The sequence below is a fragment of the Saccopteryx leptura genome, unplaced genomic scaffold (genome assembly GCF_036850995.1).
Source record: "Saccopteryx leptura isolate mSacLep1 unplaced genomic scaffold, mSacLep1_pri_phased_curated manual_scaffold_21, whole genome shotgun sequence".
Lineage (NCBI taxonomy): Eukaryota > Metazoa > Chordata > Mammalia > Chiroptera > Emballonuridae > Saccopteryx > Saccopteryx leptura.
This window is the reverse complement of record NW_027095703.1, coordinates 165561-189154: the sequence shown is the minus strand read 5'-3', so window position 1 is coordinate 189154 and position 23594 is coordinate 165561. Positions and strand designations below refer to the sequence as shown.

The 23594-nt window shown below is 41.5% G+C and overlaps 1 protein-coding gene across 1 annotated transcript in view; it reads right to left on the bottom strand.

The window, feature by feature from the left end:
• Positions 1-23594, bottom strand: part of LOC136386927 (cAMP and cAMP-inhibited cGMP 3',5'-cyclic phosphodiesterase 10A-like) — a 113654-nt gene that overhangs the window by 56183 nt on the left and 33877 nt on the right. Inside the window, 3 exon segments of the mRNA XM_066358041.1 lie at positions 4587-4779; positions 15581-15673; positions 17974-18116. Coding sequence (XP_066214138.1) covers positions 4587-4779; positions 15581-15673; positions 17974-18116 — 429 coding nt within the window.

The window sequence follows — 23594 nt, the reverse complement described above, 5'->3', positions numbered from 1 at the left end:
TAACAATTGTTATTTTAAACTCTGTATCTGGTAATTTGGTTATATCTGATTTACTTAGGTCCTTTTCTGGGGATTTCTCTTGGTTTATTTGTGTTGTATTTCTCTGCCTCCGCATTTTCTCTTCACGGGAGTGGCTGTGAGCACGTGCTCGGGTGCACAAGGGTTGGCGGCCTTGGCCTTTGCCCCGCCCCCATGTGTGACGTTATGCTCGGTCCTGAGGGCACTGGTGAGCACATTTGCTCAGCTGTGTGTCTCCACCTGTTTCCGGGCTTTCGCCCTGCCCTTGCAGGAGGAGCCCACTTAAGGAACGCTGCTAGCCTTAGCTCTACCACTGGGCAGGAATGCGTGCCCAAGCTCAGCTCAGTAGGGGAACTCCACCTCTTCTGGGCTTTTGGCCCCACCCCCATGGAAGGAGCCAGCAACCAAGTCAGACTGCAAGCCTGGGTTGCATGGGGAGGGCAAGGCTGTGCTCCTCTGCCCTTGCCCCGGGGCTTGACTGCACCCTTTCCAGGGTTTCCGCCCTTCTCCCGCAGGCTGGATTACAGGCTGCCGGCAGCTGAGTTTGACCACTTTTGCATGCCCCTTTCTCCCAGCCAGGCAAGATTGATCTCACACCTGAGCCCAGTGGTGGCCAGCTGGCTTCCACCCCTGCCAGCAGAACTTTGCTTTTGTCTCCCACTGCTGCCGGCCCTCCGGCGAGCCCTCGGCTGCGTGGGTGGGGGCGTTGCAGCTCGGACCCTAAGGCTCACTGCTGTAGACCCAAAAGCTCCCTCCTTCTATACAACTCTGCTCTGAGTGCTGCAGGGTAGCTTGTTTGGCTGCTTTCCTGCTTCTCTTTGCTTGTATTGCTGTTTCCAGGGGAAATATTCACTTCAGCTTTGGGGAGTGACTCGTCCCAGAGGTTAGGGTGGCTATCTCCCAAAATGTTTTTCCCTGTGCCTCCCAGATTATACTCTCTTCCTGTCACTCTGGTCCTCTCCCCTCTCCCTCCATCCCCAGGAGCCCCGGGTGAGTGTTTGTGAGAGAGATGTTCTGCGTGGTTCCTTTAAGAAGGATCCTGGGGCTGAGAAATCAGACTCTTTCGCACAAACAGTATCCTGACTTATTTCCAGCTAAATACTGTCCTTACACCTCTTCTGTGCTCTGGGGCTGTAGGCTGGGGATTTGTTCCTGGGGCTCAGGACCCTTCCCCCTCTGCTAAACTCACTTCCCGCCACGCGAGTCTCTCCCTGCTGCCGTTCACTCGGGGGAGCTGGGCAGCCCTCTCCGCATTTCCACTTTTCCTACCAGTCTCGGTGTGGCTTCTTCAGTGTTCCTTGGTTGAAGAGTCCTCTTAGTTTAGTCCAATGTTGGTTTTTCCAGATGATAGTTCCAAAAATTAGTTTGTATTCCACTTTGGTTCTGGGAGGTAGATGTTGGTACGTCCACCTACTCCAGTGCCATCTTGTCTCTCATGTTATTCTTTTTGATGGAGTCAGAGAATTCCTGTAGGGCTATCTCATTTTTAAAATTTTTTGAGTCTCTTTCTTCTTCTCTCTGTTGTGCCTCAAGTTGCTTGTCTTCTATTTCACTAATCCTACCTTCTATCTGGCCTGTTCTATTAGCTAAGCTTGTTACCTCATTTTTCAGCTTGTGAATTGAGTTTTTCATCTCTGTTTGATTTATTTTTATAGTTTCAATTTCCTTGGAAATATATTCTTTGTGTTCATTGAGTTGTTTTCTGAGCTCCCTAAATTGTCTTTCTGTGTTTTCTTGTATATCTCTGAGTATTTTTAGGATTTCTATTTTAAATTCTCTGTCATTTAACTCCAAGGTTTTCAATATATTAAATTTTTTCTCCATAGATTTTTTCTCATCTATCTGTGTTACCTCTATTTCTTTTGTATCCATGATATTTGATTTTCTCTTCTTTAATGGCATCTGAGGGTGGTTTTGTTGATAGTATTAATGAGATTTAATAAAGAATAAAAAGTGAAAACAAATAATAGTAAAAAAATGGAAGAGTTTTTTAAAAAAATAATTAAATAAAGAAAAATAAAATAAAATAAAAAATTTAAAAAAAGGAAATTATTCCCCCCTTCTTTTTTCCTCTCCTCTCCTCTCCCCTTTTTCTTGAGAACATCTTGTGGTGAACTGTGAGTTATATTGTACTAAATAGAACAAACACTGCCTGTACTGAAGGGCCTGAATTGGGGAGAAGTAATAAAGGGGCAAAAAACAAACAAACAAACAAAAAAAGGGGGGTATGGACCCACAAAAAGCAAATAAGAAAAAAAAATTGGGTCAAGAATAAAATGATTTGCTTTTAGGTGTTGGTTGACTAAGAGTTATGATGAGAGGAATAAGAGGGAAACAGGAAAATGGGGGGAAAAATTAAAAAATTACTATTGTTTTTAGTGGAACAAGAACTAGGTAAAATGGAGAGCCAGGGATGGGAGCACTGCTAGTGAGTTAAAAAGGTGAATTAAAGACCCCCCAAAATCCACAAACATAAGTTTGAGTCCCAGATAAGATAATTTGTTCATTATTGAGGTTTGAATGAGAGGAGACATAAAAGAGAAAAGAAGAAACTAATATAGAGGTAGAAAAGAAAGAGAGAGAGAGAGAAAAAAAAGAGGGTACTACTAAAGAAAAAAGAGGACAGAGAGAGAGAGAGTGAAGGGTTTTGGAGTGCAACCCTCATAGAGAGAAAGGAAGAGGAAAGAAAAGATAATGGGAGATGTAACACTTATGGGTAGTGTAGTTCAAGGAGAGGAGAGAGTAAGACTGGCAGAGAGTTAAATGACCAAATTGGAGGAGGAAAAAAGGGAAAAGAAATCAAGAATGAAGATAACAGAAAGAAACAAACAAATATAATAAAATGGGATAGGTTATAAAGTCTGAGGATTATTCTTGATTTTGAGAGGCTATCTTCTTGCTTTTTCTTTTCTCTCCCTCTTCCTGGTGGTGATTCTGTACCCTGGGTTCTGCCTGTTTGGCATGCTCAGGTAGAGGTTTGCAGTTGATAAGTCTCTATGGCGATGTCATGTATTGTGCTTCAGTCTCATTGGCAATCGAGGCTCATTAGCATTTATAGGCTCTGACAGTGAGAGAGTTCGTGTTCCTGGAGCCTCTCTCCTAGTCTTTCCTTCCTCACTTAGTAGCCTGATAATCCAGCTATGGGGTTGCTGCTGCCTCTGCCTGGATAGTTAGAGGCTCAAAGAGCTGGCCAATCCCCACTCAATTCCCACTCAGCACAGGGCTCTGGGTAAGGCTCAGTCAGTCAGAGCTGCTAGCATAATCAGGCGGGCTTCCGCCCACTCAAAGACCTCTGGCTCTGCCACTCTGTCCGGTAACATAGGTGGGCACCCACTCCTGGGGTGCTTGGAGGAAACTCTCGCTCACTATCTGCGCGCGCAGACCAGGATATCAGGCCGGCAGTCGCACACTCTGAGTGAATCCCCTGCCCACAAGGAAAAGTTGCAGCATTGGAATTGGCTCTCACTCCCTCCCTGTGCGTGGCTCCCTCAGGGCACTGGGGCAGCCCAGAGATTCTGCTCTCAGCCCACACAAAGGACCCTGACTCTGCCCCTCTGTGGGATAACACGAGTGCCCACTGCTGAGGCAGTCGGAGGAATCTCTTGCCCACTATCTGCGTGCGCTGACCAGGAGATTGGGGAAAATGGCTGCCCCACTTGTCTTTCTTTGCCTGGGTTTGTCACGAGTCTTAGCTTGTATTGACTGGGTTGCCACAGGCAGTTTTTCCTCAGCTTGGATCTTTGTGCTACAGCCTGGTTAGGCCGTTCGTGCCGCGGCCTGGATCTATTCACCCCCGTTACCCGCCTCAGTTTCTATATTCTCAGTTCCCAGTGAAAGCCGCCCTGTTATGGTTAGTGAGGAAAGCAAAGCATTTCTTACTCCCTATTTCCTTCGGTGTTTGATTATATATTTAGCCAATTTTTCGCTCGACCATACCTTCGGGTGTATTGCGAAACATCTGGAGGCTCCAAGGATTGGTTTTTCTGTTTCTTGTTGAAGATCTTGTTGAGTTTTGGGGGAGATTTATCGGTATTGCTTCCTACCACACCATTATGCTGACGTCATCCCTTCTCTCCTTTCTTTTTTTCTCTCTCGTCCCCTCCTGCAGCCAAGGCTCCTTTGGAGCAAAGTTGGCCTGGGCGCTGAGGATGGCTCTATGGCCTCTGCCTCAGGCGCTAGAATGGCTCTGGTTGCAACAGAGTGATGGCCCAGATGGGCAGAGTATCGCCCCCTGGTGGGCATGCCAGGTGAATCCCGGTAGGGTGCATGCGGGAGTCTGTCCGACTGCCTCCCCATTTCCAACTTCAGAAAAATACAAAAAAAAAACCCAAAAACAACAAACAAAAAAACACAAAAAAAATCCACATTCACACCATAAAATAATGGCAAAATATTAGGAGATTCTATTTCTTTCAAGGCATTTTAAAGCTTTCCCTAAAATACAAGCCACTGGGAATCACTGTTTCTGGTTTATGGAAGACACTTAAATGGGGACAGAGGAAACCTCACACTACTTAATTGGAAAGGTAGGACACTAACACCCCATGGTATGGGTCACCAGGAGCTGCTCTTATGTTGGCACAGTGTCAGGCGAGGGCACAGAAGATGACAAACATTTTGAAGTTGTTCTCGTCGGTCTTGGAGAAGGCACTGTCACTGACCTTGTTCACCATCTGCACCACGCCAATCACTCTGCCCCGGCTCACGATGGACATGCACAAGATGTTGTGGATGGTGTAGCCCATGTATAGGTCCACTTCTCTGCGGGAGTTGGGAGGCGGCGGGTGGGCAGCACCACAACACAGACAAATGGAAAACAGAAGAAAACCACATTTTCTATCATAAATCTCAACTCAGTTCTGCAATTTACATGCCTCTAATCATTAGCTTCTAAATTCAAGGGCCATGTGGCATTTGAAAGTGTTTTACTAAAACTTTTAAAAAATATCCTAACCAGTTTGTTATTGTGTTTTCAAATCTTTCAGACCAATATCCAGGAAGACTTTGGCTTACTGTTCGGTTTTGAGTATCTAGCATTATTAAGAATCACAAACTGTTGATTCAGAGAGAAATCAATATGGTAAAGAGCATGTTCCTTTGACCTTGGTCATGTGTGTGAGAGATGTAGCTTTCTGAATACACATAAACGGAAGTCAGAGCCGGGGTCTGCTGCAGCCATTCCTCTTTTTAAACAGGACTCTAAAGGAACACAGCCCCATCATCCCTTATTGAGTGCCCCCAGCCTACAACAGAGACATTGTGACCTAGAAAAACAATGGCACTTGCTATCGATTCTTTTTTTTTTTTTATTTCTTTTTTTTTTAATAATTTTATTTTTTAATGGGGTGACATCAATAAATCAGGATACATATATTCAAAGATAACAAGTCCAGGTTATCTTGTCATTCAATTATGTTGCATACCCACCACCCAAAGTCAGATTGTCCTCTGTCACCTATCTTGTTTTCTTTGTGCCCCTCCCCACCACCTCTCCCTCTCCCATTCCCCCCTCCCCCCCATAACCACCACACTCTTATCAATGTCTCTTAGTTTCACTATTATGTCTCACCTACGTATGGAATAATACAGTTCCTGGTTTTTTCTGATTTACTTATTTCGCTTCTTATCATGTTATCAAGATCCCACCATTTTGCTGTAAGTGTTCCAATGTCATCATTTCTTATGGCTGAGTAGTATTCCATAGTGTATATGTGCCACATCTTCTTTATCCAGTCATCTATTGATGGGCTTTTTGGTTGTTTCCATGTCCTGGCCACTGTGAACAATGCTGCAATAAACATGGGGCTGCATGTGTCTTTACGTATCAATGTTTCTGAGTTTTTGGGATATATACCCAGTAGAGGGATTGCTGGGTCATAAGGTAGTTCTATTTTCAGTTTTTTGAGGAACCACCATACTTTCTTCCATAATGGTTGTACTACTTTACATTCCCACCAACAGTGTATGAGGGTTCCTTTTTCTCCACAGCCTCTCCAACATTTGCTATTACCTGACTTGCTAATAACAGCTAATCGAACAGGTGTGAGGTGGTATCTCATTGCCGTTTTGATTTGCATTTCTCTAATAGCTAAAGAAGATGAGCATCTTTTCATATATCTGTTGGCCATTTGTATTTCTTTCTGGGAGAAGTGTCTATTCATATCCTCTTCCCATTTTTTTATTGGATTGTTTGTTTGTTTGTTGTTGAGTTTTATGAGTTCTTTGTATATTTTGGATATTAGGCCCTTATCTGAGCTGTTGTTTGAAAAAATCATTTCCCATTTAGTTGGCTTTCTGTTTATTTTGTTATCAGTTTCTCTTGCTGAGCAAAAACTTCTTAGTCTGATGTAGTCCCATTCATTAATTTTTGCCTTCACTTCTCTTGCCATTGGAGTCAAATTCATAAAATGCTCTTTAAAACCCAGGTCCCTGAGTTGAGTACCTATGTCTTCTTCTATGTACTTAATTGTTTCAGGTCTTATGTTTAGATCTTTGATCCATTTTGAGTTAATTTTTGTACAGGGGGAGAGACTGTAGTCCAGTTTCATTCTTTTGCATGTGGCTTTCCAGTTCTCCCAGCACCATTTATTGAAGAGGCTTTCTTTTCTCCATGTGTGTTGTTGGCCCCTTTATCAAAAATTATTTGACTATATATATGTGGTTTTATTTCTGGACTTTCTATTCTGTTCCATTGGTCTGATTGTCTATTTTTCTGCCAATACCATGCTGTTTTGATTGTCGTGGCCCTATAATATAGTTTGAAGTCAGGTATTGAAATGCCCCCAGCTTCATTCTTTTTCTTTAGGATTGCTTTGGCTATTTGGGGTTTTTTATAGTTCCATATAAATCTGATGATTTTTTGCTCTATTTATTTAAAAAATGTCATTGGAAGTTTGATGGGAATTGTATTAAATTTGTATATTGCTTTGGGTAATATAGCCATCTTGATTATATTTATTCTTCCTAGCCAAGAACAAGGTATATTCTTCCATCTCATTATATCTTTTTCGATTTCCCTTAACAATGGTTTATAGTTTTCATTACATAAGTCCTTTACATTCTTTGTTATGTTTATTCCTAAGTATTTTATTTTTTTTATTGCAATCGTGAAGGGGATTATTCTTTTGAGTTCCTTCTCAGTTGTTTCATTGTTGGCATATAGAAAGGCTATTGACTTCTGTATGTTAATTTTGTATCCTGCGACCTTACTGTATTGGCTTATTGTTTCTAGTAGTCTTTTTGTGGATTCTTTGGGGTTTTCGATGTATAGGATCATATCATCTGCAAAAAGTGATACCTTTACTTCTTCTTTTCCGATATGGATGCCTTTTATTTCTTTGTCTTGTCTGATTGCTCTGGCTAGAACCTCTAGTACCACATTAAATAAGAGTGGAGAGAGTGGACAACCCTGTCTTGTTCCTGATTTAAGGGGGAAAGCCTTCAGTTTAGTGCCATTTATTATGATGTTAGCTGATGGTTTATCATATATGGCCTTTATCATGTTGAGATATTTTCCTTCTATACCCATTTTGTTGAGAGTCTTAAACATAAAATTGTGTTGTATTTTATCGAAAGCCTTTTCTGCGTCTATTGATAAGATCATGTGGTTTTTGTTCTTTGTTTTGTTGATATGGTGTATTACATTAACCGTTTTACATATGTTGAACCATCCTTGAGATTATGGGATGAATCCCACTTGATCTGATGTATTATTTTTTTAATATGTTGTTGTATTCGATTTGCTAGTATTTTGTTTAGTATTTTAGCATCTGTATTCATTAGAGGTATTGGTCTGTAGTTTTCTTTTTTTGTGCCATCCTTGCCTGGTTTTGGTATGAGGGTTATGTTGGCCTCATAAAATGTGTTTGGTAGTATTGCTTCTTCTTCAATTTTTTGGAAGACTTTCAGTAGAATAGGAACCAAGTCTTCTTTGAATGTTTGATAAAATTCGCTGGTATAGCCGTCAGGGCCTGGACTTTTATTTTTGGGGAGGTTTTTAATGGTTTTTTCTATTTCTTCTCTACTGATAGGTCTGTTTTGGCTTTCTGCTTCTTCTTGACTCAGTCTAGGAAGGTTGTATTTTTCTAGGAATTTATCCATTTCTTCTAGGTTGTTGAATTTAGTGGCATAAAGTTTTTCATAGTATTCTACAATAATTCTTTGTATATCTACGGTGTCCGTGGTGATTTCTCCTCTTTCATTTTGGATTTTGTTTATATGAGTTCTTTCTCTTTTTTCCTTGGTAAGTCTTGCCAAGGGTTTGACAATTTTGTTGATCTTTTCAAAGAACCAGCTCCTTGTTTTATTAATTTTTTCTATAGTTTTTCTGTTCTCTAATTCATTTATTTCTGCTCTGATTTTTATTATCTCCTTTCTTCGGCTGGTTTTGGGTTGTCTTTGTTCTTCTTTTTCTAGTTCCTTAACGTGGGAAGTTAAGTGGTTCACTTGGGCTCTCTCTTGTTTGTTCATATATGCCTGAAGTGATATGAACTTCCCTCTTATCACTGCTTTTGCTGCATCCCATAGATTCTGATATGTTGTATTGTCATTTTCATTAGTCTGTATATATCTTTTGATCTCTGCACTTATTTCTTCTTTGATCCATTCATTTTTTAAAAGTATGTTGTTTAGTTTCCACATTTTTGTGGGATTTTTTTCCTCTTTTTTGCAGTTGAATTCTAGTTTCAAGGCTTTATGATCAGAAAATATGCTTGGTACAACTTCAATTTTTCTGAATTTGCTGATGTTGTTTTTGTGGCCCTAAATATGATCAATTCTTGAGAATGATCCATGTACACTGGAGAAAAATGTATACTCAGTCACTTTGGGATGAAATGTCCTGTAGATGTCTATCATATCCAGGTGCTCTAGTGTTTTGTTTAAGGCCACTATGTCTTTGTTGATTCTCTGTTTGGATGACCGATCTAGAGCCATCAGCGGTGTATTGAGGTCTCCAAGTATGATTGTATTTTTGTCAGTTTTTGTTTTAAGATCAATAAGTAGCTGTCTTATATATTTTGGTGCTCCTTGGTTTGGTGCATATATATTAAGAATTGTTATGTCTTCTTGATTCAGTGTCCCCTTAGCCATTATGAAATGGCCATTTTTGTCTCTGAGTACTTTTCCTGTCTTGTAGTCAGCATTATCCGATATGAGTATTGCTACACCTGCTTTTTTTTGGATGTTATTTGCTTGGAGTATTGTTTTCCAGCCTTTCACTTTGAATTTGTTTTTATCCTTGTTACTTAGATGAGTTTCCTGTAGGCAGCATACAGTTGGATTTTCTTTTTTAATCCATTCTGCTACTCTGTGCCTTTTTATTGGTGAGTTTAATCCGTTTACATTTAGTGTAATTATTGATACTTGTGAGTTCCCTATTGCCATTTTATATCTTGCTTTCTGTTAGTTTTGTGTCTTGTTTGATCCTTCTCTTTTGTTTTTCTATCTTTTGTTTATATTTGGTTGTATTCCATACATCTTTCCTCTGTTGCTATCTTTTTTATCTCATGTGCTTCTGTGGTGGTTTTTTCAATGGTGGTTACCTTTGAGTAATGAAAAGGGTCCCTACCCTGTTCATTGTAGTGAACTATTTTGTGAGTACTTTTGCACTCCATCATCCTTTGCTATTGTTAATCTCCATCTTCTCCCCCTCTTTCTTTTTGTTGTTGTCACAGTTTAAATTTGGTTTTATTGTGTTCTTCTTGGAGCTTTTACTTGTAGCTCTGTTTTTTTTTTGTTCTTTGTATCTGATTGGAGAACCCCCTTTATTAATTCCTGGAGTGGGGGTTTTCTGATGATAAATTCCCTCATCTTTTCTGTATCTGTGAATGTTTTTATTTCTCCTTCATATTTGAAGGATAGCTTTGATGGGTATAGTATTCATGGCTGAAAGTTCCTCTCTTTCAGGACTTTAAATATTGGGGTCCACTCTCTTCTAGCTTGTAGAGTTTCTGCTGAGAAATCTGATGATAATCTAATGGGCCTTCCTTTATATGTTGTATTCTTCTTTTCCCTGGCTGCCTTGAGAATTTTTTCTTTGCTGTTGGTTTGTGTCAATTTCATTATGATATGCCTTGGAGTAGGTTTGTTGGGGTTAAGAAAACTCGGAGTTCTGTTTGCTTCTTGAACTTGAGGCTTTAGTTCTTTCCACAGGCTTGGGAAGTTCTCATCTATTATTTGTTTGAGTATGTTCTCCATTCCATTTTCTCTCTCTTCTCCCTCTGATATACCTATTATTCTTATGTTATTCTTTTTGATGGAGTCAGATAATTCTTGTAGGGCTATCTCATTTTTTTTAATTTTTGAGTCTCTTTCTTCTTCTCTCTGTTGTGCCTCAAGTTGCTTGTCTTCTATTTCACTAATCCTCTCTTCTATCTGACCTGTTCTATTAGCTAAGCTTGTTACCTCGTTTTTCAGCTCGTGAATTGAGTTTTTCATCTCTGTTTGATTTGTTTTTATAGTTTCAATTTCCTTGGACATATATTCTTTGTGTTCATTGAGTTGTTTTCTGAGCTCCCTAAATTGCCTTTCTGTGTTTTCTTGTATATCTCGGAGGATTTTTAGGATTTCTATCTTGAATTCTCTGTCATTTAGCTCCAAGGTTTCCAATATATTAAATTTTTTCTCCATAGATTTTTCCTCATCTAGCTGTGTTACCTCTCTTTCTTTTGTATCCATGATATTCGATTTTCTCTTCCTTAGTGGCATCTGAGGGTGGTTTTGTTGATAGTATTAATGAGATTTAATAAAGTATAAAAAGTTTAAAAAAATAATAATAAAAATAAAAAATCGAAAAGAGTTGTTTTTTTAAAAAAATTAATAATGAAATAAAGAAAAATAAAATAAAATAAAAATTAAAAAAAAAAAAAGGAAATTATTCCCCCCCTCCTTTTTTCCTCTCCTCTCCTCTCCCCTCTTTCTTGAGAAAATCTTGTGGTGGACTGTGAATTATAACAAACAATGCCTGTGATGTAGGGCCTGAATTGGGGAAAAGTAATAAAGGGGCAAAAAAAGAAAAAAAAAAAAAAAAGAGCGTATGGACCCACAAAAAGCAAATAAGGAAAAAATTTGGGTCAAGAATAAAATGATTTACTTTTAGGTGTTGGTTGTCTAAGAGTTATGATGAGAGGATTAAGAGGAAAATGGAAAAATGGGGGGACAAATTAAAAAATTACTATTGTATTTAGTGGAAGAAGAACTAGATAATATGGAGAGCCAGGGATGGGAGCACTGCTAGTGAGTTAAAAAGGTGAAGTAAAAACCCCACAAAATGCCACAAACATAAGTTTGAGTCCCAGATAAGATAATTTGTTTGTTATTGAGGTTTGAATGAGAGGAGATGTAAAGGAGAAAGGAAGAAACTAATATAGAGGGAGAAAAGAAAGAGAGAGAGAGAAAAAAAGAGGGAACCACTAAAAGAAGAAAAAAGAAAGGAGAGAGAGAGAGAGAGAGTTAAGGGTTTTGGAGTGCAACCCTCATTGAGAGAAAGGAAGAGAAGAGAAAAGATAATGGGAGATGTAACACTTATGGGTAGTGTAGTTCAAGGAGAGGAGAGAGTAAGACCGGTAGAGAGTTAATCGGCCAAATTGGAGGAGGAAAAAAAAAGTATCAAGAATGAAGATAAGAGAAACAAACGAACAAATATAATAAAATGGGATAGGTTATAAAGTCTGCAGATTATTCTTGATTTTGAGAGGTTATCTTCTTGCTTTTTCTTTTCTCTCCCTCTTCCTGGTCAGTGACTCTGTACCCCGGGTTTTGCCCCTTTGGCACGCTCAGGTGGAGGTTTGCAGTTGATAAGTCTCTATGGCAATGTCATGTATTGTGCTTTAGTCTCGTTGGCAGTCGAAACTCATTAGCATTTATAGGCTCTGACAGTGAGAGAGTTCGTGTTCCTGGAGCCTTTCTCCTAGTCTTTCCTTCCTCAATTAGTAGCCTGATAATCCAGCTATGGGGTTGCTGCTGCCTCTGCCTGGATAGTTAGAGGCTCAAAGAGCTGGCAACTCCCCACTCTATTTCCACTCAGCACAGGGCTCTGGGTAAAGCTCAGTCAGTCAGAGCTGCTAGCATAATCAGGCGGGCTTTCCACCCACTCACAGACCTCTGGCTCTGCCACTCTGTCCGGTAACACAAGCGGGTGCCCACTTCCGGGGCACTTGGAGGAAACTCTCACTCACTGTCTGCGACCAGGATATCTGGCCAGCAGTCTCACGCTCTGAGTGAAACCCCCGACCGCAGGGAAAAGTTGCAGCGTTGGAATTGAGTCTCGCTCCGTCCCCGTGCGCGGCTTTTGCAAGGCGCTGGGGCAGCCCGAGATTCCGCTTTGGCCCACACAAAGGCCCCTGACTCTCCCCCTCTGTGCGATAACACGGGCGCGCACTGCCGAGGCACTCGGAGGAATCGCTCACTCCTTATCTGCGCGCGCAAACCAGGATATGAGGCCGGCCGCTTTCCCTCTGAGTGAAACACCCTCCGGCAAGGAAAATCTCCACCATTGGAATTAGTTCTCACTCCCTCCCGTGCGTGGCTTTCCCAGGGCACTGGGGCTGCCCAGAGACTCTGCCCTCGGCCCACAGAAATGCCTCTGACCCTGCCTCTCCGTGAGGCAACACGGGCACTGACTCCCGGGGCCTAGGAAGAAATCTCTCGCCCACTAACTGCGCACCAACCAGGAGACCGGGTAAAATGGCCGCGCCGCTTGTCTTTCTTTGTTTGGGTTTGGCGCGAGTGTTAGCTTGTATTGCCCAGGTTGCCACAGGATCAGATTTTCCTCGGCTTGGATCTCCGTGCCACAGCCTGGTTCGGCCGTTTGTGTCGCGGCCTGGATGTATTCACCCCCTTTGCCCGCCTCAGTTTCTATATTCACAGTTACCAGAGAAAGCCGCCCTGTTTAGGTTAGTGAGGAAGGCGGAGCATTTCTTACTCCCTATTTCCTTCGGGGTTTGGTTATATATTTAGCCAATTTTTCACTCAATCATACCTTTGGGTGTATTGCGAAGCATCTGGAAGCTCCAAGTATAGGTTTTTCTGTTTCTGGTTGAAGATCTTGTTGAGTTTTGGGGGAGATTTATCGGTATCGCTTCCTACCCCGCCATTACTCTGATGTCATCCTGCTATCGATTCTTAATAGAAAAGGTTTACCTACTTTGAATGAAAGAAAATAGATTTTGAAAACGAGACTCCATTTCATACAGGCAACCTGTAACTACAGGCAGCTAGCTGCAGGGTAATCTCTGAGCCTGGCATTTTTCACTTAGGTCAGTGGTAGTCAACCTGATTCCTACCGCCCACTAGTGGGCGTTCCAGCTTTCATGGTGGGCAATAGCAAAGCAACTGAAGTATAAATTAAAAGATAGATTTAACTATAGTAAGTTGTTTTATAAAGATTTATTCTGCCAAACAGCGAAAATCCAACATAAAGTACTTGGTAAGTAATGATTATTATATGCTTTAACTTGCTGTAACTCTGCTTTATAAATTTTATAAAGTAAAGTTAGTTCCCTACTTTATAAATCATTATTACTGTGGAATCGGTGGGCAGTTAGAAAGTGTTACTACTAACAGAGATACAGAAGTGGGCAGTGGGTATAAAAAGGCTGACTACCCCTGACTTAGCTGAGTTACATTCTCTGTTTCTGATGGTATCGGTGGTGATCCAGCCCTTTTGATTGCTGAGTAGTATTCTATGGAATGAAGATATCACATTTTATTTGTTCACACACCAGTTAGTGGACATTACTATAGACAGTTTATGATAATTATAAATAATGTGGCTGTGAAAATTTGCACACACATGTTTATGTTGACAGATGTTATCATTTTTTTGAGAGATGTGGGGGGGGGCTAAGTATAGTCAGTTTATTCTTCACTTTACAAGGAACTACAAAATTGTTTCCAAAGTGGCTGCACCATTGTACACTCCTGTGAGCAAAGCAGGAGCTCCCAGGTCCTCCACATCCTTGTCCACCCTTGCTGATGTCAATCATTAAACATTTTATCCATTCACATTGGTGTGCTGTGGGAGCTGTCAACTAAAGTCACGTTTCCTGTATGTCAAACATCTCGTCAGGTGTTTAAAGATCATTCACAGATCTTCTAAGTTTTAGCTATTCTACTGACTTTTGAGAGAAAGGGTCAGAGGAAGAAATAGAAACATGAATTTGTTGTTCCACTTATTATGCACTCATTGGTTGATTCCTGTTCATGCCATCATGGGGGATTGAACCCAAAACCTTGATGTATGGAAACAATGTCTAACCAGCTGAGCTATCTGGCGAGGGCTGTCATTGGTCTTGTCTTGTGAGTCTTGTATATGATCTTGAGGCACATTTACTAAACTGGGGTAACTGATGATGTTGGAAGAATTGTCTATAGAGTTTAGATACAGGCATTTCGTCAGATTCACGTGACATAAATACTTCCTTAAAATCTGTTACTTGTCTTTTCATGTTCTTACTAGCTCACCTACATATTTTCACATAAAGGTTTTATAAAAGGATACATAAGTACTTTCAATATTTAAGCACTAAAATAACAAGTTTGTTTTTTTAAACAGGTTTTCAGCATACTCTTTATTGACAAAATATATTACTAGGATATATCTGTATTTATATACAAGCTGTATATATTTGACATTAATCAAATAACTTATAACATTTCCCATTATTTATTTCATTTGAGTGTCTCTTAAAATAAACTGAATGTTTAATTTAACTGAACACTGGTCAAAATACTTGAACTTTTATTCCCTGATAATCACAGCATCCATTTTATGATGCAATTTTTACAGATCTATTAAAATTACCTTAATATAATTTGGTTTCTAGTTCTCAAAAGAAACTCAAACAAAACCACTTTGATAAGCTGTCCTGACTTGGCTCTAGTAACACCTGACAAGAGCAACTGCACCTTCAGGTTCTACTTGTGTGTCCAGTGAAGTGACAAACATTTTATGACTATTTCTTCTGATCTTTTCTTACTGAATTGATTGGGTGATACTGGTGAATCAAGTTTATAGGTGTCAGGTGTACGACTCTATGACATTGCCTGCACATGGCACTGTGTCCCCCCACCCAAGTCCAGTCTCTGTAAAACAGAAAGAACACAAAATGAGCATGCCTGCACACCACTGAAAGGTCAGGAAACCAGGGCTCAGAGGGTGAGTGGCCTCCTCCAGGCCCTTTAGGGCTGGTCAGGGACAGAGCAGGGGCTTCCATCACTCTGGTGGGGAGCCTACAGGGTGTGCTCTGGACAAAGTCACAGCACTACACTGGAAGAGAAAAGCAGCCCTCTAAGTCTAACCCTTCTTTCTAGTTGCTTCTGTAATGTTATAACTCCTGCAGTGGGGCACCATTCATGGCTTGGTGTCCATCATTCTGTAGTTATCTGCAAACACTGAGGACTGATAATAGTCATGTGAAGGGAACAAACAGCGCACAGAAAGGATGGACGGATGGATGGACAGATGGACTGCACTGGGACTGAGCAGTACTGGGATCCACCACCCAGCCCCGCCCTGTGGACATGGAAGCTGATGTGACGGCGGCCTGGAGCTACTCTGTACCTGTTGAAGCATGGGTTTGCATAGGTGTCCAGGATGTTCAGGACCTCCCCTGTTCTTGCCACTTGACCAGCAACCCCTTTCTCAATTGAAAATCTGCACACACAAAAGAGAGGGATGCAACAATTGAAATACACCTGTCAGAGCATAATCTGAAACAGTTTACTGATGCCAAATATTGAATGAAAAAAGCACTGTTTCATTTTAAATGCTTATATTAACTTTACATTTACATATTCTAAATCATATTATCATTATAAAAATGCAAAAGCAGAAAAACACTGCACTGTAATCACTTGATTTGAGATATAATTTAAAATATATAAACTTATGCTGAATCATAAATTGAAATTGAAACATTAATTAGCATTCTTCGCTCTGACCAATAATAATCCTTTATAGTGGCAAAATACATTATAATTTACAATACACTTTAACATAAATTCCCTCAGTTAATTCTCACTGTGGCCCATATGGATCCAGTACTTTGCTAAAATTCCTACTACATTAACGGCACAGGAAACAAGCACACAGGTATACAGTGTGTACTTCCTCCCACACAGAAACAAAGTCACATGTCTGGTTTTTGGGATACAACACCGGACTGGAATTCTAAGGTGTCTACCTCACAAACACTATATAAAAATAATACAATTTAAAACTTCTACTTTTCTTACTTCACTAATTTGTTAAATTTTAAAACTGTCAAAACACAAGCATTATCTAAATATACTTATGTTTTGATTTAATATCAACATTTTCTGTTATAAATATTTTCTCTTGTTTATAGTTTTCTGATTACAGTATTATAATCAGTCACACACTCATTTTGAAACTTAGTTAACAAAGATGTCTACAATCCATAATACCTACATATTTTAATAGCTGAAAAATAACTTTCATAATCACAATAATACACTTCAACATTATAGGACATAATCACTATTGAAATAAAGCTCCACCCTAAGGATTTTCACTAAGAAAAGTTAGAAAGAGAACTGATACACTTAAAACATAAAAAGTGAGCCCAGCAGTGCATAGGACGCAAGGTTGTCTTCATCCTGGTTGTCTTGTGCCGTGAGCACCACGACCCCCACCAAGGAGACGGCTGGGAGCAGAGTGTTGGAACCCACTGCCTAGCCAGTGCAGATTCCTCAGTCTGAGGGTAGTCTGGCTGTAGCTTTACCCCGTATTTTAGGTGCTGCCCCACGTGGATGTCCTGTATCCCCAGTGTGCAGGCAGATCTACAGCCAAGCATGTCGCCCTCACTGTCCCCCCAGACAGAGAACACAGGCTCCACAGGAGACCCATCTCAGCACTGTTAGGGAGCTCCAGAACCTTCTGCAAGAGAAATGACTTCACCTAAATGCCTGTTTACAGACTGACTGGCTGAGATCTACAAAGCAAACCAACAAAAGTTTAGCAACTAACAGAAGAACTAAACAGTGCTTGTAAGTCAGTTACGTGAGTGTGGAACACAGGTCCTACCACCTAGGTTGTGGAGCAGGACATGCCCAGTGGGGGATGATGGCCAGCGCTGCAGGATCACATGTCCCTTCCCAGCTGGTGAGTCCCCTCACAGGACAGGTGGCCCCGTGAACAGCAGCTCTTGATGACTGATGGAGAGTGCTTCCCTAGGATGCCGTAACTATCAAAGCACAAAGTGCATTACGTGGAAATTAGTTATACAAGAAACATAAAGCAAAAGAAGAAGAGCAAACTGTAACAAGCATTCAATTTTTGAATGTCAAGTTTGATTCTCACATGTTTGATTTCATACAGTGCTCCCTGCAAGTGTTTAGACTCTGACTGGGTGGAGCCTCCACAAGCCACACAAACCCTGTTCTGTTCAGTTAAGTGACAAAAGCTGCCACTTGCAGAACAAAGAAGGCTTTAAGATCCAGATGTGCCAAAGGTGTGTCCAATGATTGACTAGATGGACTGCTCAGTTACAGAACAATGTGGTGAGGTCATCTACTGGTGCCGGCCAGCTCTCACCATGCTCTGGACTTGGAGACAGCCCTACTGGCTGGGATGGGTGGGTACCCCGTCGTGTCAGTACACCCTGCTCCTAACACAGGACACCCTGCAGACTCCATCCAGGTGGAGTGCATCTTTACCTACCTGGGAGCACTAGCAAGTTTTTCCAACATGATTTCCAAAAGGACCGCCTCCAGAAGACGGCATTTGCAGGAGTGACGCTAATGTTCCCCAGGCATGGTTCCTGGCACTGCATGTCATTCCCAGAAGCACTACCTTCAGGAGGTGGGTCCTGGTGGGAATGAAATCACAGGGGGACAAGCACTGTCAGCGTACCTGTGAAAGGCACAGAACAGTGGGTGACACGACACTTGTTAAGCCAAATGCAGCACATAGATAGCTGTGGAGGGCTGTACCTGATCTCTTTGGTCTTCTTGAAGATAGGCTTTCCCTCATTTTCTTCGCTGATATCAAAAAGGTCTGAGTACAGCTCCTTGTTCTTGTGGTTGACTTGGAAGAGCACTCAGCGGTCTGCATTCACCAGGTTTTTTGCATGTATCTAAAGACAAACAGCGCAACATGATGAGTGGCAAGAAATTAGGAGTGCACATGTCAACATCATCAGAAATCAATTCTAATCACAGCTAATCTACTCTAATTGGGTGGTAAGTGAGCACAATAATCAAATAAATAAAGGCACATGAATACAAGGCACTAAATATACAGTCACTGCTGGTGCTCTGGCTCAAGCAGACACAACACAGACCAGCAGCCACTGAGTGTCTGGCCGTGGTGCTCAGGCTGTGATGCAGCTGACCCTCCCACCAGCCCCCACACAGTCAAAAGTCCACGTATAACTTCTGACTCCCCGAAAACATAAGTCCACCGGTTCTCCTGGTATCTGCAGGGGACGGGCTCAGAACCTGCAGAGAGAGCATCATGTCCCCTGTATGTCAGCAATTTTCAACTGGTGCAGCACAAGGAGCTTTGTAACATACACTAACCAGCTGTTCAGGCAGGGGCACCAGCCACTGTTCCCTAGACTGTCACACAGAAATGATGACAGGCAACACAACAATAGCTGTCCGGTGTGAATGAATCAAAATTGCACCTTTTTTCTTTTTTTTGGTCAGATTAGCAAAATATTTTTCAGTGTGCCACAGAATTTCAGTAGTCAGTTCATATGTGTGCCCTGCTGTAACAAAGGTTGGGAGTCGCTGCCCTGTACAGTGGCGCAGATCTGCACAGTTCACAGCCGTGTGGTTCACGGGGGACCAGCACTGAGACACTTCCTTGTGGGCAGGAGAGCTTCTAGTGGCCTAAGTCCATAAGAAGCTTTCTGCCACCAGGTCCCCCCTCCCAAGTCTCTCAGAAATGCCCTCACAGTGCCCCAGGCTGAGCCTCTGTCCACCTCAAGGGAAGCCTCCCTGACTGGCTGGGGTTGTGAGATACCAGCTGTGAAAAGCATGGACTCGAAGCCCTAGTGAGATGCACCCTGCTCCTATTCACATCAGGTGAACTCTATTTGCAGCCATGTCTGATGATGATGTGAACAGTTGAGTGTTCGGTCGGTGCCAGATATTTCATACACTTCACTGCATTGATGTGTACATGCATTCACTTAATCCTCACAGGAACAGTATGAAGTCAGGGAAACTTCTGTCTCCACTTGACACAGGACAGGAAACAGGGGCACCAAGGTTAGCTGTCCCCTGCCATATGGCTGGTGAATAGCAGATGGAGTGTCTAACTCACTTCAGCTCTTTTGGTGGCCTGTGCTTCAATGACAAATAAGCTTTTCCGTTTTTGGGTTGAAAACTGCGCACTCACCTCATCACTTTTGTTTACCAATCTCCTTCAACACGTATTTCCTTAAGGCCTAACAGGCCCCACTGTCCCCAGTGGGTTGCGGCTACAGTTTATGCTGCAAATGCTGTATTTACTTATACCAAGAGCTTTGGCCACCTCAACCCTGTAGATGACAGACATTCAATTCTCCCTCAGAGAAAAGAAGGAATTCTCAGACATCATGGCATCACCAAGCCTGAGGCAGCAGGACATGTGTCCCCTGGTGGCAAAGGAAAACATACGCTCACAGAAAGCCAGAGTCCAGGTTCAGTGACAGAAAGCAGGGCTGGCAAGTACTACAGTCAGGCCTGCTGCACCCTCGGCTACACGCTTGCCTGCACCACCCTCCTGCAGTTCTCCTGTCTTCTCTAACTGATGCTGTACCCGCTATCATACAAGTCACCACTCCCCGCAGGCCTGCATGTCACCGCTCCCCACAAGCCTGCGTGGTGTCAGTCACTGCCCCCCACAGGCCTGCATGTCACTGCTCCCCACAAGCCTGCATGGTGTCAGTCACTGCCCCCCATAGGCCTGCATGTCACCGCTCCCCACAAGCTTGCGTGATGTCAGTCACTGCCCCCCACAGGCCTGCATGTCACCGCTTCCCGCAGGCTCACATGGTGTCGGTCACTGCCCTGCATGGGCCCGCATGGGGTAGCCCTTCTGGGGGCGTTTCCCTCAGAGGCATTCCACCCCTTCCACTGAAAGCAGCTGCCTCTCTCCATGGCCCCTGCATGTCCACAATCACACCCTCAGGTGGTCCTGCACACTTCCTTGGCCAAGCCACTCTGCACCAGGAGCTTTCACACCCCCATGCCCTGTCCCCTCAGTCCTCAATATGATGACAATTCACTATTGTCTGTCCCCTGCCAGACTATAAGCTTTGTGAGGGCAGAGACTGTTAGGTTTCTTGCTCACTACATGAGAACTCCCATAGCTATTAGCACAAGAATATAACAGATACCCAAATATGACAGAGCAAAAATGGATGAACAAAAATCCGAAGGGACCAGCATCATAGATGAAATTGAAAAGAGAATCACAAATCTTTCCCCAATAAGACCCATATGGTTTACCAGGTGACTTACAACAAATAACTCACTACTCAAATCATCTTAGCCCATAGACAACAGCGGAACATTTCTCAATTCATGACCCTAATCAATATTACACACAGACCAAAAAAAGAAAAAAACCACTGAGCTACCTTATGACTGTAGCAATTACAAATGCAGATGCAAGTGAGAAACACATGATGACCACCAATCTGGAAGTAAAGGTTTTGTTACAACTAAATAGGATTCATTCCAGGAATGCAAGCATGATACAGTATTAGGTACTGGATTAATACTGTTCCTTATTCTAACTAATCAGAAGGAAGAAAAAATATATTACATTCACAATAAGGACTTACAGAAATTGGCCCCTGACCAGATAACTCCCATCAGATCACATATAAGAGTCGACCACTGAATCCATCAACAAGTGAAACAACATATTGTTTTCCTCTCTACCTGACCCTCTCTCTGTAAAATCAACTTTAAAAAGTTGTTAATATTCAACAGCCAACCTGATGCAAACTCACAGCAAATCCAAAATAGAAGGAAACATCTTTAGGTTGTAAACAGTATCTACTATGGACCTATGACAAATGTACATGGCAAAGAAACAGAGAAGCATTACATTAGGAAAAACATGTCCACCCTAGCTGCTCCCATTCAACAATGTCCCAAAGGTCCTAGCAAAAGGCATTTAAATAAGGAAGGAAGTAAGAGAAAAGACACTGGAAACGTAGAACCATTGCTATTAATATATGAATTATAAATGAGCGTAATGTTCTTAAAAATACAAGACTATCACCTGAATAATAGAGCAACTTCACAAATATGGGGGCCAGAGTCTGGTTTTATATAAGAAGATTCCATATCCTGAAGATATCATCTGTACTTGAGTTTTTATTAAATTTAAGGAAATTCCAATATAAATCATATACTAGGGGCAAAGTGGGATTCATCACAGAAATGCAAGGTTAGTTTAACATTAGAAAGCCACTTTATATAGTATACCTATACCATATCAACAGAATAAAATTGAGAAACTACATGATAATCTCAATAAATGTAGAGAAAGTGAAAGTTGATAAAATTTGAAATTCAATTATGATTAAAACACACACACAAACACAAAACCCTCCTAGGAACTAATAAGAATAGAAGGGAATTTCCTCAATTGGGTAAAGGCCATCTAAAGAAACCAAAGCAAACATCATGCTCAATACTAAAAGGCTGAATGCTTCTCCTCTAACGTCAGTAACACGACAAGGACATTCACACTCTTTACCTCGATTCAACATCGTACTGGAGGCTTCAGGCAGGACAGTTACTCAAGAAAGTAAAAACTAAATAAACCCACAGTTCTATGGACAACTGATATTTGACAAAGGAGGCAAAGAAATACAATGGAGTAAAGACAGCCTCTTTAACAAATGGTGTTGGGAAAATTGGACAGCTACCTGCAAAAAAATGAAACTAGATCACCAGCTTACACCACTCACAAAAATAAACTCAAAATGGATAAAAGACTTAAATGTAGGCCGTGAAACCATAAGCATCTTAGAAGAAAACATAGGCAGTAAGCTCTCCGACATCTCTCGGAGCAATATATTTGATGATTTATCTCCATGGGGAAGTGAAATAAAAGACAGGATAAACCAATGGGACTATATCAAACTAAAAAGCTTTTGTACAGCTAAAGACAACAAGAACAGAATAAAAAGACAAACTACACAATGGGAGGACATATTTGACAATACGTCTGATAAGGGGTTAATAACCAAAATTTATAAAGAACTCATAAATCTCAACACCAGGAAGACAAACAATCCAATCCAAAAATGGGCAAAAGAGATGAATAGACACTTCTCCAAAGAGGACATACAGATGGCCAACAGGCATAGGAAAAAATGCTCAACATCACTAATCATTAGAGAAATGCAAATTAAAACCACAATGAGATATCACCTCACACCAGTCAGAATGGCGCTCATCAACAAAACAACACAGAATAAGTGCTGGCGAGGATGTGGAGAAAAGGGAACCCTCCTGCACTGCTGGTGGGAATGCAGACTGGTGCAGCCTCTGTGGAAAACAGTATGGAGATTCCTCAAAAAACTGAAAATCGAACTGCCTTTTGACCCAGCTATCCCACTTTTAGGAATATACCCCAAGGACACCATAGAACGGCCCGAAAAGGAGAAATGCACCCCCATGTTTGTGGCAGCATTGTTCACAATAGCGAAGATCTGGAAACAACCCAAGTGTCCATCAGAGGACGAGTGGATTAAAAAGCTTTGATACATATATACTATGGAGTACTACTCAGCCATAAGAAATGATGACATCGGATCCTTTACAATAACATGGATGGACCTTGATACATTATACGGAGTGAAATAAGTAAATCAGAAAAAAAAAACTAAGAACTACATGAATCCAACATAGAAGGGACATAAAAATGAGACTCAGAGACATGAACAACAATGTGATGGCAATAGAGGTGGGGGGTGGGGGTGGGGGGAGGGGGATGGGGTGAAGAAGGAGAGAGGGGTTGGGGGAGGGGAGGGGCACAAAGAAAACCAGATAGAAGGTGACAGAAGACAATTTAACTTTGGGGGAGGGGTATACAGCACAATCAAATGTCAAAATAATCTAGAGATGTTTTCTCTCAACATATGTACCCTGATTTATCAATGTCACTGCATTAAATTTAATAAATAAATTTAAAAAAAGAAAGTAAAAACTGAAAGATATCTAGGTTGAAAAGGAGAAAGTAGAACTATCATTAATTACATATGATGTGATTCTGTATATAGAAACCCCTGAAGAATCCTCTAAGAAACTATTGTGAGAGCATTATGCTAATGAAATAAGACAAGGCAAGTCAGAGAAAGACAAGTGCCCTATGATTTCACTTACATGGAATCTAATGAACGAAACAGAAACAGACCCATAGATATGGAGAACAGACTGACAGCTGTCAGAGGGGGTGGGGTGGAGGGCTGGATTAAAAAGGTAAAGGGATTAGCAAAGGAAAAAAAAAACTTGTACAGTGGTACCTTGAGATACGAGTTTAATTTGTTCTGTAACCGAGCTTGTAAGTCAGTCAACTCATATATCAAACAAATTTCTCC